Source organism: Euleptes europaea, chromosome 13 (genome assembly GCF_029931775.1).
Source record: "Euleptes europaea isolate rEulEur1 chromosome 13, rEulEur1.hap1, whole genome shotgun sequence".
In the NCBI taxonomy this organism is placed as follows: domain Eukaryota; kingdom Metazoa; phylum Chordata; class Lepidosauria; order Squamata; family Sphaerodactylidae; genus Euleptes; species Euleptes europaea.
Window position 1 is genome coordinate 39,352,780 of NC_079324.1, and position 17,296 is coordinate 39,370,075.

General features: G+C 50.1%; 1 protein-coding gene across 1 annotated transcript in view; it reads right to left on the reverse strand.

Annotated features, from left to right (window-relative positions):
* SHROOM4 (shroom family member 4) overlaps positions 1-16,582 on the reverse strand; it is a 33,413-nt gene extending 16,831 nt beyond the window's left edge. Inside the window, exons 1-2 of the mRNA XM_056859792.1 lie at positions 16,400-16,582; positions 290-441 (exon numbers count right to left, since the gene is read on the reverse strand). Of these exons, the coding sequence (XP_056715770.1) occupies positions 290-441; positions 16,400-16,582 (335 nt within the window). The remainder of the gene's footprint in view (positions 1-289; positions 442-16,399) is intronic.
* Between the last annotated feature and the right edge of the window lie 714 nt (positions 16,583-17,296).

Consider the following 17,296-nt stretch of genomic DNA (forward strand, 5'->3'; position numbering starts at 1 on the left):
TTTTGGTCTGCAAATCTTAATTCCTGCCACACGGTGGCAGACGCAATTCAGCCAAAGGGTTCCAGTATCCGATAAGGGAGTTGGAAAAGCTGGACAGGCAAGGCATGGAGGGGAGCCGAAAAGACCGTCTTTTTCTTGTGGCATCACAGGAAAATCAAGGACCGCCAAGCAAGCACGTCTGCCCCTTCAGTGCCCAGCAGATCTGATGCAGGAGGAGGACAGGACAGGGCTAGGTAAAGCCTGGTCAGCCAGCTCTTGACCCAACTCCTGGCTACCTGGCGCCTCTCACCTCCTGATGATCATCTTGAGCGTGCGGTAGGAGCCCTTGATGAGGATCAGAGCCTCCTGCCGAGAGCCGTACAGCGGGGTCCCGTTGATGTTCACCAGCTCATCCCCAGGGCGCATCTTCTGCGACAAGGCTGCCTTCCCGCCATCCTCCACCTGAACCAAAAGAACAAGAAGAGGAAGAGCTGGTTTTTATGTGCCACTTTTCTCTACCCTTAAGGAGTCTCAAACCGGCTTCCCTTCCTCTCCCCACAACAGACACCTTGTGAGGTAGGTGAGACTAGGAGAGTTCAGAGAGAACTGTGACTGGCCAAAGATCACCCAGCTGGCTTCATGGGTAGGTGTGGGGAAACCAACCCGGTTCACCAGATTAGAGTCCACCGCTCATGGGGAGGAGTGGGGACTCAAGCCCGGTTCTCCAGATTAGAGTCCACCACTCTTAACCACTACACCACCAAGTGTCATTCGTTTAGAGACTTATACCTCACTTTTCTCCCTAATGGAGACCCAAAGCGGCTTACAACTCCACTCTCCCATCACCCATATTATCCCAACAACCACCCTGTGAGGTAGGCAAGACTGAAAGTACTGGCCCAAGGTCAACCACTGAGCTTCCACGACTGTGGGGATTCCAACCGAGATCCTAGCCCGTCACTCTAACCACACCACCAGCCATGCTGGCTTGTGAGAGCAAGCAGACAGGCCAGGCTCCCACGCAGGGCCTTGCCAACATGCACCCAGGCGCTCCCCAATTGGCCCGACAAGCAGCAGCCCCCTGCCACAGGGGCTGAAGAGAAGGACATGGAGAGAGACTATCCAGCCTCCTCTTACAAACTTAGCGGCATTCTTCCCGAGCAGGTCATGCTTCAAGCAACAAGTCCTTAGTCCACACTCTCTGAAAAGTGCTGCCCAGCCTCCCCCCCCCACGCACACAAAGTGATGCAGAAATGAATACCAGCTGGAAACTGCTTAGTTTAGCATTAAAGAGAACAAACAAGCCAACTCTCCCCGCCACACACAATTCTCCTATGCTCTACTGGCAGCGACTGCGAGAAGAGCTTTAACGGAAATTCACAATACAGAAAGCACCCACCAAACGCCATCCCATATCGCAGGGCGGTCCCCCACCCAGGCGATTTCACTGACAAATGCACCCCTCTCTCTCCTGCAGCTGGGATCTAACACCTTTATTTAGAAAATCCATATACCACCTCTCCAGAGAAACCGTTTGTGGCTGGTGACAATATAAAACATAAAAAAACAGGAAAAAAACATTCAAATCAAGAAACTATTAAAGCCTCAACCAGAGCATTAAAACAGCATGTGGTTGGTAATATAAAACATGATAAAATAATTAAAAAAAAAAAAACAGGGGCAAAAACCATTCAAATCAACAAACTATTAAAACCTTAGCCAGAGCATAAAAACAGCATGAAACCGTTATCAGCCTAGAATGATCCTCATCAAAACAGTCCTCAGGCTAACGAAAGACCTTATCCAGGGATATGTTTCTGGCTGGGTTTCTCTACCTCTCTGTTCATACCCTCACTTACTTGCAGCTGATCCATACAGGAGAGATGGGGTGCTTTCCCCAAAACAACCCCTACCGCAACCACTATCAACCCCAGCTCACCTCCCGATTTAGGGGCTAAGGAACTCCCCCTCCCACAACCCTCCATCCAAGAGAAAGTATCCCCCTCTGCTTTGGAGCCTTCCATCCTCTCGACCTTACCCAGCGAGAAATGGCCCCCTTTTCTCATGCATACCCCCTTGACAAGGGAACAAGAGAAAGGGACATAGCAAAGAAGGGAGGTCCCTGGGCTGATCCCTGGGGAAAGCTGGCTGCTCAGCCCCAACGGGCAGGATAAAGCACAATCTAAAGAACCAGCAGTGCTAAAGTTTCTGGCTGCCCGCCGGCTACTATCTATCCTCACCTCCTGGCTGCAGAGCAGCGACCCCAAGGAGACGGTCCTGCCAGCAGCGGCTCCAGGACCAAGATGGGACCGCAGCACCGGGCACAGCAGAGGCTTTGGGCTGGGCCACCCTTCTCCGTCACAGTCACATGAAACACAAAGGGGGCTCCCTCAGCTGCTTCCCCCGTGGCCTGGCAAACACAAGGGCCCATTGTGCTGCCAAAATGCCAGTGGGACTGTCCAGAACCCACAAAGCTCTTGCATTGCTGCTCGCCAGAGGAGTCCACGCTCAAGCCATGCCCAGAGGCGCAGGCCAAGACCATTCTGGCTAGCAGAAGAATGGATGATAGGCAGGCAGGAAGGAAGAAATGTTGTTTAACATGCACGCACACACACACAGCAAGTGGAGGCCTCACCACTAACTCATCTGCCTTGACACGTGGTCAGGCATACCCTAAAAACATAGGATACGAGACCCTGTGTCAAAGCCCCTCTGTGCTACTAGGCTTAGCTCTCAAATCCTGTCCTCAGACTTGCAGAGACAGGCCAATATCTGCCACTTCTAACACAGCAGGTCCTTGCTACAACCCACAGACAAAGGGCACAAAAGAAATGCCAGCTTGTCTTCATCTGCAGGCAGCCTGTGTTTTTCATGCCAGTGAGGAACTAGCTTGACCATCCCACGAGGCCCTGAAAGTTTGGCCCAGCCACAAGCCCCAAGGTACTCAAGTTAACACAGATCCAATTAGGATACTCCAAGGCTGTGAAATCTGTGGACCAATTACTGCTGCTGAGACCTTCTGAATACACGCACAATGCAGACCAGCTTAACACAACTGAGAAGAGCCTTTCTAAACGAACCCAAAACCCAACAACAGGAGCAACCTTAGAAAAAGAGTTGTTAAGCAGCTGCATGAATTGCCTCTCAGAGCCAATCCTGGGATGTGTAAAAGTCAAGAAACTTTCTCAAAGCAATGGATGTAGGCAAGATGCCAGTCTAGGCTGTGACAAGATTTCAAACCCAGATTGGCTCCAATCTCTTCTGGACGAGAGAGCAGGATTTAATAAACAAAGTAGTTGAGCGGCAGGGCATAGTAATGTGAGCTTTGTCCAAACAGAGAGGAGGAGGAGGAGAACCTGCCCTCTCCCACAGAACGGAACCACCCACAGATCCCAGACAAAGAACAAACTCTCCTGTACAAAGTCTGGGAATCCCCATCATGGAAAAGGTATGCCAAGTCAGGGATGGGAAGATTAAAAATTCTGGGAGGAACTGAGATGCAAGTGTTTGATTTCGATGGCGCATGGCTCAAACAAAAGAAAGCAATGTTCAAGATGCAGCACCACCTCAGGGCTCTTAGCCACATGTGGCAGCAAGGACATTTTCAGTCACTGAAGGGCTTCTCAAACTTCCACTATGGGATTCCTTTAACAAACAAACAAACAGGATTCTCTCGTTCTAAATCTGCATTTCCCTCCACTTGCACAATCCTTTGCTAGGTCACCACAACTGTGGACGCTGAGAGGCTGCAAAAGGTGCCCCCTGAAGGACAGGTCACTCCACCTCTTCAAGCACTACTATCCCTTGGGAAGAGCTAAAATACTTGATTCACATTACAAAATTCCCCTCCACCACCACCAAGAAACCCCACTCTGCTCCTCTTAAGATCACAATCTTAACTGATGACAAACTCAAAAGGACAGGATGAGAGAAATTTTTAAACAAATGTATATGGAAGACACTCTGCCACTCCGAATTAATTTAAATTCAAAACATCTTGAGAGCGGCCAGGGCTAGAGGCTTACTAATGCTAAGGAATACCTAGCATTAAATGAACAAATGAACTCCAGCAGCCAAGGACTCGTGTCCTCAATTGTAATTTTTTTAAACCCCCGAGGTATGTTAATCACATACAGATACATATGCTGGGGCTATGAGTACAGAATCTGTCATTTATGCCTGCTATCGCAATTTGCAGTGGAGTTGGTGGTGCTTCTTAACCAAACTACTTTTATTGTGCATCTGAGCCCATTAGAGCTGTTGCTTGCTGGAAGCACACGCAGCACTCAGCTTGATGCAGTGAAAAGTCCAGTTTCAGGTTTTGAACCAAGCTTCAATAGTTGGGCAGACCAATCTTGCAAATAAGGTAAAGTGACTAGTCCACAATAGCTTACCCTCCTATTGAGGTATGGAATGAAAAGTTCCAAATGAGATTACAGAAACAAACTCTTCTTCGCCATCCAAACTGCTGGGAAACCAGCAACTTCCCACTTTCTGAAAATTCCAATTCCCCTGTAATTATTTTTAAACAGTCATGATATAATGGCAAAATAATATGCCATAAGTTAGCCATGGCCTCAGCGGAATGCAGAATGCTTCATTCGAATTCTGATGGGGACCCAACTCTGCTTCACTAGCAAGAAGTCTAATCACAGCTCGAGAGAACTCAATTGCAGAAAAGAGAAAAAGGAAAAGGAAGCATGTCTCAGCATTTCCAGCTTTCCTTTTCCATGATCCCACCTCCCCATTTAGCCACTGCTGGTTCCCCCCATGCCCCTGGTCTCCCTACACGTCTGCTGCGACTCCAAACACACGGAGCACAGCTAATGTACAAAATCAGCACATTCTCTCCAAATGCCGGGAGGGGCTGAGCTCAGATCTGAAAGAAAACAAACAACGCTCTGCTCTAAACTCTGGGTCTGCGTCCCGCGCATCTCAGCCGCATTTCGGAAATAGAGTCCAGATGGGGACGGCCAGCACACAGTCGGAGGGCCTGGCACACACTCAGAGCAAGAAGAGAGGCTCTCATTCCTCAAATCCCAGCTGGAAGCAACAGGGAGCTTGGAGTTTGCTGGGGAGGAGCAAACAGCAGGCCTGGACTCCAAGAATGCTGGACGTGGAGGCTATACGCATGTCTCTGAAGTCCCAGTTATGCAAGCTCATGCCAGAGGTTTTCAAACTGCCTCCCAGGAACTACAGGATTCTTTGGAGGTTTATCAAAAGTTTCCGTACTAAATCCTGAGCTCTTCTCCCATCCATGCACATCTACAATAGGAAAGCCGGCTGCATGAATCCCTGCATTTGCAGGGCAACTTTTCCAATTTCCCTGAGCCTCAGTATCCTGCTGACTGAGTCCAAGATACCTCTCCTCCTGTAGGTACCAAAATGGGAGGGGGGGTCCCGCACATGGTGCAAATGGCCCAGGAACAGTGGGGTGTGAGAGGCAAAGAACAGAGAGGCCAGAGCACTTGACAGTCTAGGTGTAGGGGGCCAAAAGCCCTTTCATTCATCTGCGGCACCAGGCCCAGGCAAGACTCTGCAATGGGGGCATGGTGTCTAGACGCTCCACCTATCTGGGGAATCTGGGAATCACGTAGCGCAATTACTAATTAGATGCAGTGCCAAGAACATCAATTATAAAGTGGTCCCTACCCTCTCTAAAACAAGAGACATGGAACAGCCTGGTTCCAAAAACGAAGAATGAGGAAGAATGGGACATGCTGGTACTCAAAACAGCCAGGCAGTCCCACTGAGTGTGCTAGGCAAGTAGAGGATGAACACCTAGCTTTATGTGAAAGGGAGTCATGAAGCAGCAAACCATGGGGGGGGGGGAGGGACATTTTAAACCACTCCACAGTCCTGCCCCCACACTTATATCTAAACTAGAGCAGCTTGAGAAGCCAATTTTGTAAATTACATATTGAGATGCCTCTAGCCCCATATTTCTATAGGCCAGCTGTACTTTCATCTCCACGAGGAAACATGCAAGGGGGCAGAGAGTCATCAATTGGCTTCTTGGTCAACGACAACTCTCAAGACCACCCACCCACAATATTAGATATATTTAGATATTATATTAGATAATATTAGATATATTTAACGGATATATGATACCGTGTAGCTTATATGGAATGGTAAATAGAGATTATTAGCGGATTGAAGATTAAGTGAATAAATAGAAATGACAAATACTACTGGTATAGTTTTAAGATTAAGCAGCATATTGTAAGAGAGTTGAATAGGCCGTTGTTCCTTTGTTTTTATTATTATTATTTCTGTAAGTTTGTAATGATAAATTTAAAATGATGCCCTTGGAAGGTGGAGTATATTGTATGTATGGGAATGATTGAGTTTGTTAAGCGTGGTTTTGTTTTTTGGAAAAAATAAAAATGAAATTATATTTTAAAAAAAGACCACCCACCCACATGGCTCCGGTGAAACCCAAAAGCTGCAGCAAAAGCAGGGCTGCATGTACCTCCCCCCGCACATCTTAATAGCAGAAGCACAACAAAACACATCAAAACCCAGGAAGGCTAAGACAATAACTTCCAACCTCTGCCAGCCCCGTCCAAGAGAGGGAGATAAGGACACTTTTCTTAGCCTTCAGGTAGCCATGAGGAAGGGAACAGAGTTGGAAGCATTAGAAATGAAGCCTTCTGAAACACCGGCTACCGGGGATTCAGCCAACTGGTGCCTACAGGCAGGGCCAGATGAGCTCCAGGGCCTGAATTCCAAGCTCAGAATGAAAGATCCAAATTTGCATTTAATTAACATCTTTAAACAATGGCTGCAAAATCTGGAATTTCACATGGCCTGGAACTGTGAAGGGTGAGTAGGAAGAGATCGGAGGCTGGGAGGATATTCGTGAAACAAGGAAGAGGACTGTGAAATCCTTTCTAGGAAGAGCTCACTGAGACAAAGATTCATCAGCATTGTCCGGCTCTTCCTCCTGCTATGCCACACTAGCCTGCAAGAAGATAAGCAGACACGTGCCCCTCCCCACAGGAAACAGCTGGCCTGTGGCTGGCTGGAACTCACAGACCCCCTGCTGTGGGTGGAAGTGCTGTCTCCTCCCCGCTTTCTGGGCTACAATGCTGCTTGACAGCAGCTGCTCTTCACACCAGAGGTGAGATGCAATTGGAGGCGGCTGCACAGACACAGCCTCCAAAGTCTTCCAATGTGGCACCGAATCGAAGCAAGAGGACCTTGTTCGTTTACGATTGGCTCCCTCCAAACCAGAAGACCAAACCATCATGGGGACCCCCAAACTCATCAGTGGTCAGGTATTCATACCCTGTATCAGACTACTGTAACAATGCAGTATGTGGGGCTGCATTTGAAGAATGTTTAGAAACTGCAGGTAGACAGTTCTGTCAGAGCTGGTTACATGGGTCATAGAGTCATAGAGTTGGAAGGGACCACCAGGGTCATCTAGTCCTACCCCCTGCACAATGCAGGAAATTCACAACTACCTCCCCCCCACACCCCCAGTGACCCCTACTCCATGCCCAGAAGATGGCCAAGGTGCCCTCCCTCTCGTGAACTGCCTAAGGTCATAGAATCAGCATTGCTGACAGATGGCCATCTAGCCTCTGCTTAAAAACCTCCAGGGAAGGACAGCTCACCACCTCCCGAGGAAGCCTGTTCCACTGAGAAACTGCTCTAACTCTAACAGTTCTTCCTAATGTCTAGACGGAAACTCTTTTGATTTAATTTCAACCCGCTGGTTCTGGCCCGACCTTCTGGAGCAACAGAAAACAACTCAGCACCATCCTCCATATGACAGCCCTTCAAGTACCTGAAGATGGTTATCATATCACAGTCTTCTCCTCTTTAGGCTAAACATACCCAGCTCCTTCAACCTTTCCTCATAGGACTTGGTCTCCAGACCCCTCATCATGCCAGGTCTCATCATACCAGAGTTGCACCATCTGTACTGGCTTCTAAGTAGTTTCTGGGCCCAATTCAGGTGCCAGTCATGACCTCTGAAGCCTTAAAATGTGAGTCCAGAGTGCTTCAAGGGCTATTTTCCTGTATGAACGTACACAGAATTTGAGATCGTCCTCAGAGCCCCGTTGCATGTGCCTTCTCAGCCAGATGTGAGCTGAGCAAGGCCTTTTCAAGAGTGGCACCCAACGGATGGAACTCCATGGCCAGAGTAGGAACTGAAAACTGCAGTATTTGCAGCAGTGAGAACTAGTCTAGTTCCTTCTCTTACATGTTATGGATTGTAAAATATTTGTTTCTAGCTTCTGCTGCTGCTGCTTTGTACTGGGTTTGGTTGTGTTTATGTGCGTTTGATGGTTTGACTGTATACTGTGGGTTTTAGATAATTTGTGAGCTGTTCTTCAGGGAAAGCACAGACAGCAGGTCTTCTGGCCAATACTGACACACAAGACGGGGGCGGGGAGAGAAAGGAAGCAGCATTCTGGATCCTGTGTCGGTTAGGCAGGGTTCTCTGACTACCAAAATGGGTAGGGCCAGGCCTGCCAATTTGGAGAAAGGAGGAGCCCTAAGTCTTCTGGCCCAACACCAGGCCCCAGCTTCCAGGAGGGAGTGAGAAGGAAAGAGGGCTAGGCCTGAGTGCAGAAAAAAAAGGGAGTTCACGGGCTGACGGCTAATTATGGCACAAAGAGGCCCTTGTTCTTGATTGGGCAGCTGGTGACTTTGCCACAGAAGAGCAAGGAAGATGCTAGCTGTCCTCACCATCCCACCCTGTCAAGGAAAAGCAAGGAGGAACTCCTTTTTCATCACCACTGAGAGGGACCCAGGCACTCCCCCCCCCCAAAAAAGCGCATGCCCTACCCTGCATCTCTTGGATATATATGAAAGTTACTCAAGTTTGCATCAGCTGTATGATTAACCCAACACTGACCAGCAAGTTGCAGAAAGAGTGGACGTCCTCTGGCAAGCAAAACAAGAAGGACCTGGGCACAGGGAAACGTGGACAGGAAGCTATGGGGAGAAGGAGGGAATTCTGTTCGCATCTTGGAGCCTGAAGATGTTAGTAATGACTTTTCCAAAACATACCAATCTTTGGACAAACAGTTTAGGCTTAAAAGGAAAACAGCACACAAACAACTCCAGGTATTTAGGAGATCTAGATTTGGTGCCTGATCTTAGACACCCTCCTGGCTCTTCCTCCAAGAAGCTCGGGGCTGTTCTCCATTTTATCCCCACACCAACTCTGTGAAGTCAGTCAGGCTGAATGTGCAGCTAGTCCAAGGCCACCTAGGGATCTTCACAGCACAACGGAGACTTGAACCTGGGTCTTTGAAATCCGAGTCCAACTAACTGCTATATCCCATTGCCTCTCCTATTAATGAATGATGGAGGAGAAGGAGGAGGAGATCACGATGACAAGTTGGATTTTATATTCCGACTTTCTTTACCACTTAAGGGAGAATCAAACCAGCTTACAATCATTGGTTCTTGTAGGTTATCCGGGCTGTGTGACCGTGGTCTTGTTTTTTTTTTTTTTTAACCTACAAGAACCAATGAACTCTGACCGTGAAAGCCTTCAACAATATTTTCAGCTTACAATCACCTTCCCTCCCCCTCCCCACAACAGACACCCTGTGAGGTAGATGGGGCTGAGAGTGTGTGACTAGCCCAAGGTCACCCATCTGTCTTCATGTGTAGGAGTGGGGAATCAAACCCGATTCTCCAGATCAGAGTCCACTGCTCCAAACCACCGCTCTTAACCACTACACCATGAAGCAAGCCAAGCTCAGAGCAAATATCCAGCCAGCGACTGGGAGTTACATGCTGAAGACCAACCCCACCTGGCACATCAGTCCACACTCCGATCTTCATTTCTTAAGAGAGACGTTCCAGGGCTACAGTTCAGCTCCCATTCAGCTCTGTTCACTTCCAGATGTGCTTCACATAACTTTCAAATGGCATCCAGGCCCTCTTCCATTCAGATGTTTTGCACCTTTGTGGCTTCCATACAGCAGCCCTGTTTCGGAGAGCGTCCTCATGACCATCATCCTCTTCTCTTCTTTTGTCCTGCTGCCATGTTCCCCCCACCCACCCACTTTGCTATGATCTTTTCTACACCTGGTTTGGCGAGATCTATTCAGAAGATCACAGTCAAAGCACCCTTATAAGGAGTACAGAAGGGAAGATGCACCATTTTGGCACTCCTGCCCACATCAGCACCATTTCCCTTGCCTCAATGCCCTGTAACTGCCATCCCCCGTCCACACACACACACACATACACCAACCAAAGAAATTTTTCAGGCTTAAAAAAATAACGACTTAAAACAATGTAAAACCTCCCTCCCTGCACCACCAGAGGATTTGGGGCTGGGCAGGTTAACCCGCCCAGCCCCAAATCCTCTGGTGGTGCAGGGAGGGAGGTGAGACAGGGAACTTAGGCAAGGAAACAGCAAGGATAGGGTTGCCAGGTCCCTCTTCACCACCTGTGGGAGGTTTTTGGGGCAGGACTGAGGAGGGTGGGGTTTAGGGAGAGACTTCAATGCCATAGAGCCCAATTGCCAAAGTGGCCATTTTCTCCAGGTGAACTGATCTCTATCGGCTGGAGATCAGTTGTAATAGCAGGAAATCTCCAGCTAGTACCTAGAGGGTGGCAATCCTAAGCAAGGAAAACAATCACGTGGATGTTCTGTTGCTGCTGCGAAGACCTCTGAATCTGCAGTGGTAATTAAGAGCCGCATGGAAAATTGTTGCTGCGTCGAAAAAGCCACAGCTGTCTCACTTGCGCAGTGACAATGCAAGGAACATGGAAAAGCTTAGCTGTGTGGAAGAGGCCACACAGCAAACAGCAGAAGCCACTTCTCACAACTACATCAGCAGCCATGGGGGCAGAGGGGTGCCTAGGCTGACTTACGCAAAAAGCAGATCCCCTTCTTGGCATGCCTTTCACAAGCCACCCTCTGTGTTGCCGCTCCTAAGTACAATCTGGGAGGTGGGTACAGAAGCATAAGAACATAAGAAAGGCCATGCTGGATCAGACCAAGGTCCATCAAGTCCAGCAGTTTGTTCACACGGTGTCCAACCAGGTGCCTCTAGGAAGCCCACAAACAAGACAACTGCAGCAGCACCATCCTGCCTGTGTTCCACAGCACCTAATATAATAGGCATGCTCCTCCGATCCTGGAGCAAATAGTTATGCATTGTAACTAGTATCCATTTTTACTAGTAACCATGTTTTACTAGTAGCCATCTCATGATGAGTTGGCACAAGCAAGGTCTTGCCTTCAGACCCTGAAGCGGTTGTGATATGTAGGCCTCCACAGATGCCGCAAGACGATGCATCGCAAAAGCCATCCTCCACACACCTGGAATCATCTCCTTTCCTCTCCTCCCGCAGGGACCAATCCAGTCCTGGCACCAAGAAGGCATTCCACCCAGGGGAGTGGCCTTGCTTCAAGCCCAAGAACCAAGTGCCAAGGCTGGCAGCGCAGGAACAAGGGCAGTTAATGATTCACTGCCTGCTGGCCCTGGCTGAGCGGCACCCAGACGACTCTCCTGGCACACAGCCACCCACTTCAGCCCATCCAGAAAGTGGGTTGGTGGTAAATACAGATGGTTAGTGCCACCCCAGGGAGGAAAGCTTTGCTGACCCGAGTTTATTTCACACACAGATTCATGTAACAACATGAAAGAGCATGCAATGGTGGGGTTGTGGGACCTCCATAAACTGGGGCATGGCGCAGCAGCAGCATCCCCCAAGAGTTCTGCACTCTTTCCAGCTACTTCCACACGCTCCCCTGTCCATCAGTTGGTTCCACAATGAGTGTGGGGGGGGGATTGTGCTAGCACCTCCAGTAGGTTCAGGCTAGTACTGCATCACATATACACCCAGGCAGCCCTTCTGCCCCCCTGCCATCAAGCAGTCAGTGAGAAAGAGTGTATTGGGAGGAGGTCCATCCATAACTGGGAGAAGTGGGTAAGAGAAAGTGTGTTACGCATTGTTTCACTGTTTGGGGTACTATTGCAGTTTGAAGAAGAAGAAGAGTTGGTTTTTATATGCCGGCTTTCTCTCCCACTTGAGGAAGAATCAAACTGGCTTACAATCTCCCTCCCTTCCCCTCCCCACAACAGACACCTTGTGAGGTAGGTGGGACTGAGAGAGTGTGACTAGCCCAAGGTCACCCAGCTGGCTTCATGTGCAGGAGTGGGAAAACAAATCCAGTTCACCAGATTAGCGTCTGCTGCTCATGTGAAGGTATGGGGGAATCAAACCCGGTTCTCCAGATCAGAGTCCACCACTCCAAACCACCGCTCTCAACCACTATACCACACTGGCTCTCTACACCACACCGGCTCTACTATTGCAAGTAGAAGCGTCACGTTTTTTGAATCTGGAAGTACACTGAAAAACATACATATGTGCATTCTTCCTTTTAAAGAGAAGGACGGAACATTTCAGTGATCATTTCCCAAGGCTTATTCTCACAACCATTAATGGTTAGTTCTCTCCCTTACATACTTTGACATTGCTCCCTTGATAACTGATCTGAAGATAGAAAGCTACAGTATACTGAGTCCATGGCTGTTTGTTCCAACTTGCAGCGGCTCTCCCTCGGAAACATAAAGGTCTTTTTCTGCCCTGCCATGCAAGATACTTTTAAACTGGGGAGATTAGGGATTGAACCTTGAATTCTGCGCATACAAAGAAGGCGCTCTGCCACCAAGCTACATGCATACAGCCACTTCAAATCAAATACCACAACTGTCTTCTGGAATCCTTAGACAGCCTTTTACAATGTGCAAAAATGGCCCAGGAAGAAGGCCTTGAACTACAGAGGGAGCTTTTGCAGCAGGGTGGGGGGGAATCCAAATCCATCATCCCAGGAGGAGGAGGAAGAAGAGGAGGAAGAAGAGTTGGTTTTTATATGCTGACCTTCTCTACCACTCAAGGGAGAATCAAACCGGCTTACAATCACCTTCCCTCCCCCTGTCAGACACCCTGCGAGGTAGGTGAGGCTGAGAGAGTGTGACTAGCCCAAGGTCACCCAGCTGGCTTCATGTGTAGGAGCGGGGAAACAAATCCAGATTAGCCTCCTCCATTCATAAGGAGGAGTGGGGAATCAAACCCGGTTCTCCAGATCACAGTCCACTGCTCCAAAACCACCGCTCTTAACCACTACACCATGCTGGCTCTCACACAAGACAGGACAGGTCACCCCTTAGTCAAAAAGCTGGATAGAAATGCCTGGGCTTACAAGAGACAGGGGCGGCCTGCTCCACAGGGCCCCACTGTGGTTTTTCAGCTACTGAACCAGACAATGCAGGAAAGCAAGGCACCAGGGTGAACTGCGAAGAGGGGGCAAAGAACAGCAGAAAGCGCCAGATTGTTAAGTTTGGCAGACGCAAGGAAGAGTCCCGCAGGAATTGCAGGCCCTTCCCCATTTACTCTCAGCAAGACCTCTTGGTGCATTTAGAAGTCCACACAGTATCACAACACTTGGTTAGTAGTTTCTCCTATTGGTCAGGAAGGAGTTTCTGTGGAGATTTAAAACAAATACAGACTGGGTAAACCAACACTTCAGGAAATGTTTTAAGGGGGGGAAGGAGAGAAAGGGTGAAGTGCAGCACAAAGCCTCTTTCACGAGAACCAAATCTGAACCGGAGAAGCAGCAGGCCTGAAACCAAGTTTGGGGCAAGCAAAGCAGGCAAAGAAGACGCCACAAATCAAAAGCTGCATGGCAGCTTCAGGGGCCAGGGGATCAGGGGCCATCAACGCCAGGCTCAAGATGCCAATGCAAGGGCATGGTATGCGCCAGCAAGGCTACCTTCTCTCTGTCCCCACTGCCAAACAGGGGCTGGCAGAAACTCATCTGTGCCATTTCCAGGCAACCATAATGCATTCCCACCCCTAAAACTGGGAATATGCTTCTCCAAGAGATGGTAACAGCTGAGCTTCATGAAGCCAGAGGAGGAAGAAAAGTACAGGAGAAATGGACATCCATGACCCAGATCTACCCCATGTAAAAGCCTCCTCCCTTCATATGCAAGTATACACGCAAGTAGCAGTCTGGCAACTTTCATTCCCTCCTGCACAATCTTTTTTTAGGGTAAAAACACGTAGGGGCTCAATACCTTTTTGCTACTCAAAACGATGCTTTGTCGAACTTTGACCTCCACCAGTTAAAAGGGGGATGGGGTGAATCCCAGGGCCTCTTGTTCAGTCAGGGAATTCTTCAATACCACCAGTCAAGCTGAGAAGTTTACTTAATTAAATAATTTATATCCCGCCTTATTTCCTTGGACTTGAGGCAACTAACCGTACAACTACACGTTGCAGAAACCCCAAAAGTCAATTCGCATGTAAAAATAATGCACAGATTTTTAAAATCACACATCTAAACCTGTTGGAACAATTCACCCTCCCACAAATACCCTCTGAAATAGAACTGCATTGCATGCTTTCCTACATGTAGCCACCAAAAGGTACCCTCTGTGCTAATTCCAGTAGACCGTTCTGGAGAACTGGACCTGCCATCGAGAAAGCCCACGACCTAGCTGCTGCTCTACAGACAGTCCTGCTGTATGCATGTTGCTTGCCCTTGGACACAGGATGCTGTGCCCCCCACAGAAGCCATCAGACACCCCAGTACCAATCAACCAGAAGCTGATGCCATGGTGGGAAGCAGCAGCTTCACACAGGAAGGCAGGAGGGGATATTTAACAGAGGCTGCCTGTTGTTCAAACCCGCCAGTCCCATCTGCAACCCGCCACGGACTGCAGCGCAAAACCAGCCGGCTCTTGACCTCCATACCCCTCTCAACATTCTTGCTGGCAGTTTCTACCTTCTGATCCCACCAGAGCTGAGCCAGCCTTCTTTCCCCAAACCACAGATGGGTTTGATTTTAATTGCCAAGTTGCATTAGGAGCACAACTCCTTTTGGCAGCCGAGCAAGCCAAGCCCCAAAGGGCATCTCTAGCAGAGGCTGGCACGGGAAGGGATGCATCAACCACCTTAGGGGGAAAAAATATGGCATCAACTCTCACCCTGGCACCAAGGAAGGGGGGCTTTTGCTTATGAGGAAGTACGGCTTGCCAACTTTCAGGCAGGGCAACTGCTAAGTTTCATTTTCTACTCCCGTTTCAATTAATGGAGGACATGGACTCAGGGCCAGCACATGGTTCTTCCCAGTTTTATCTGGGGCACCACCACATAGTGGTCTCAGGTCTGAAGATGCTGGGAGCACCCTTGCCCTGCCAGACAGCCACCACCAGCTAGGGTGGGCAAAGCCAAGCTAAAGGGATGGATGGTGCGACTCAGTAGTTTCAGTCCACAGCTCAAACACAAAGCACAAACGACTCCAGCCCTCCATAGATGCTCAAGAGGTGCAGTAGCCCCAGCTGGATGGCTACCTCTACAGCTGGCAAAGACACACTGGCCCAGACAAGGGCTGATAGATGCGGGGGGGGGGGGTAATCTTTGTGGGAAGTCGATCCTCCTCCCAGCAAGCGCCTCCCCCACCCCATCCCACTAGTCTGCAACACGGTTGCCACCTCCCCGGGGCGTTTTGCAAAGAGGAGGCAGGAAGCAGTCACAGTGTGCGAAAACGCATGGGAGGATCTGCCTTGGATTTGCCGCTCTCGAAATGCACATCTTCCCCAGCCAAATTCTCAAAACTCAACAGTAAGCCCCCATGCAGAGTGTTGAGAATTCAGATGGGGAAAATATGCATCTAGAGAGTGGCAAATCCAAAGCGGAACCTCCCATGCGTTCCCCCCCCCCAAAAAAAAAAACACAGACACACCGACAATCCGGGCTAGGCCGAACTCAGACCAGAAACTTCCCCCGGGACAACGAAACTCCGGGAGGGCAAGCAAGGGCCATTTACGCAAGGGAGCTATTGGGCGAAAACACATGGTGACTTTATCCTCCTTTAATCCCTGTTTCAGCCAGGATTCAGCCAAGATCGAACGCGTGCGTTTCACCTAATGTGCGTTCGATCCTGGCTGAAACAGGGATTAAAGGAGGATAAAGCAACCCTGCGTTTTTGCCCTTTGACTTAGATTTGCCGCTCTCTGGGTGCACATTTTCCCCATCCAAATTCTCAACACTCAACAATGAGCCCCCATGCGGAGTTTTGAGGATTCGGATGGGGAAAACGCGCATCCAGAGCGCGGCAAAGCCAAGGCAAAGGGCGAAAACGCACGGTCGCTGTATCCTCCTTTAATCCCTGTTTTAGCCAGGATCGAACTCACACTAGGCAAAAGGCACGCGTTCGATCCAGGCTGACACAGGGCTTAAAGGAGGATCAAGCGACCGTGCGTAAAGTCTCCCGGGCATCACCGGCCTTCCAATGGCGCCCACGGAAGAGAGCGCGCGGCGGGGGGGGGGGCGACGCGGCGGCAGAGCCCCGCGCAGCCTGGGGCTGGCTGCCCCGCGTGGCGCCGGGGAGCGCGGCGGCCCGGCCGGGGCCTCTCACCTTGGAGACGATGAGGGGCTCGCCGTGCTCCAGCCCCCCGCGCAGGGTGAAGCCCCAGGGCGCGCCGCCGCCCAGCTGCACGTGCACGTACTGGAAGGAGACCAGCAGCCGGCTGGCCGTCGGGCTCTCCCCCCGACGCCGCGCCGCCGCCGCCGCCGCCTCCTCCCCCGCCGGCCGCGCCATGGCACCATCCCCGCGCGCGACCGGCCGGACTGCCGCTCGGCATCAATGGGACGGGGGCTGGGGGCGGGAGGCGGGTTGTTGGGTGGGTGGAGCCGGCTGGCGGGGCCGGCCTTTACCTCCGAGTAAACGCCCGCCGCAGCCTGTTAAGCGCTCTTCCAAGTTCCCCCATGACGTCGTCCGACCCTGGCGAAACAGAGGGGTTTTTCCGAATGGCAGCTCTCGTCTGCATCACTTGCAGTCCGGAGTAAGAGGACGCGATTCGGTCACGTTGGCACGCCCTTTCGCCGTCGTAAGGCCGTTTATGCACGGGAGGTTTCGCCTTGGATTTGCCGCTCTCTAAATGCGCGTTGACTCAGTAAAGGAAGCCGCAGCCTTCAATTTGCAAGATCTGAGCAAGGCTGTCAAAGATAGGACATTTTGGAGGACTTTCATTCATAGGGTCGCCAGGAGTCGGAAGCGACTTGACGGCACTTAACACACACACACAAATGCACGTTTCCCCCGTCTGAATTCTCAGAACGCTGCACGTGTAATGCCCAGATATAAGGGCTGGTTTAGAACACTATGTATTCATACGCCCGCACATGGAAGCTTTGGGAAGTTATGCTATTTAGAGTGAAGTCGACACAATGTGCATTGGTGCTTTTGTGTATCAATCTGCTTGTCAGCAGCCATGGGCCTGCCCCGTGTGAATGCATAAATGATACTGACTTC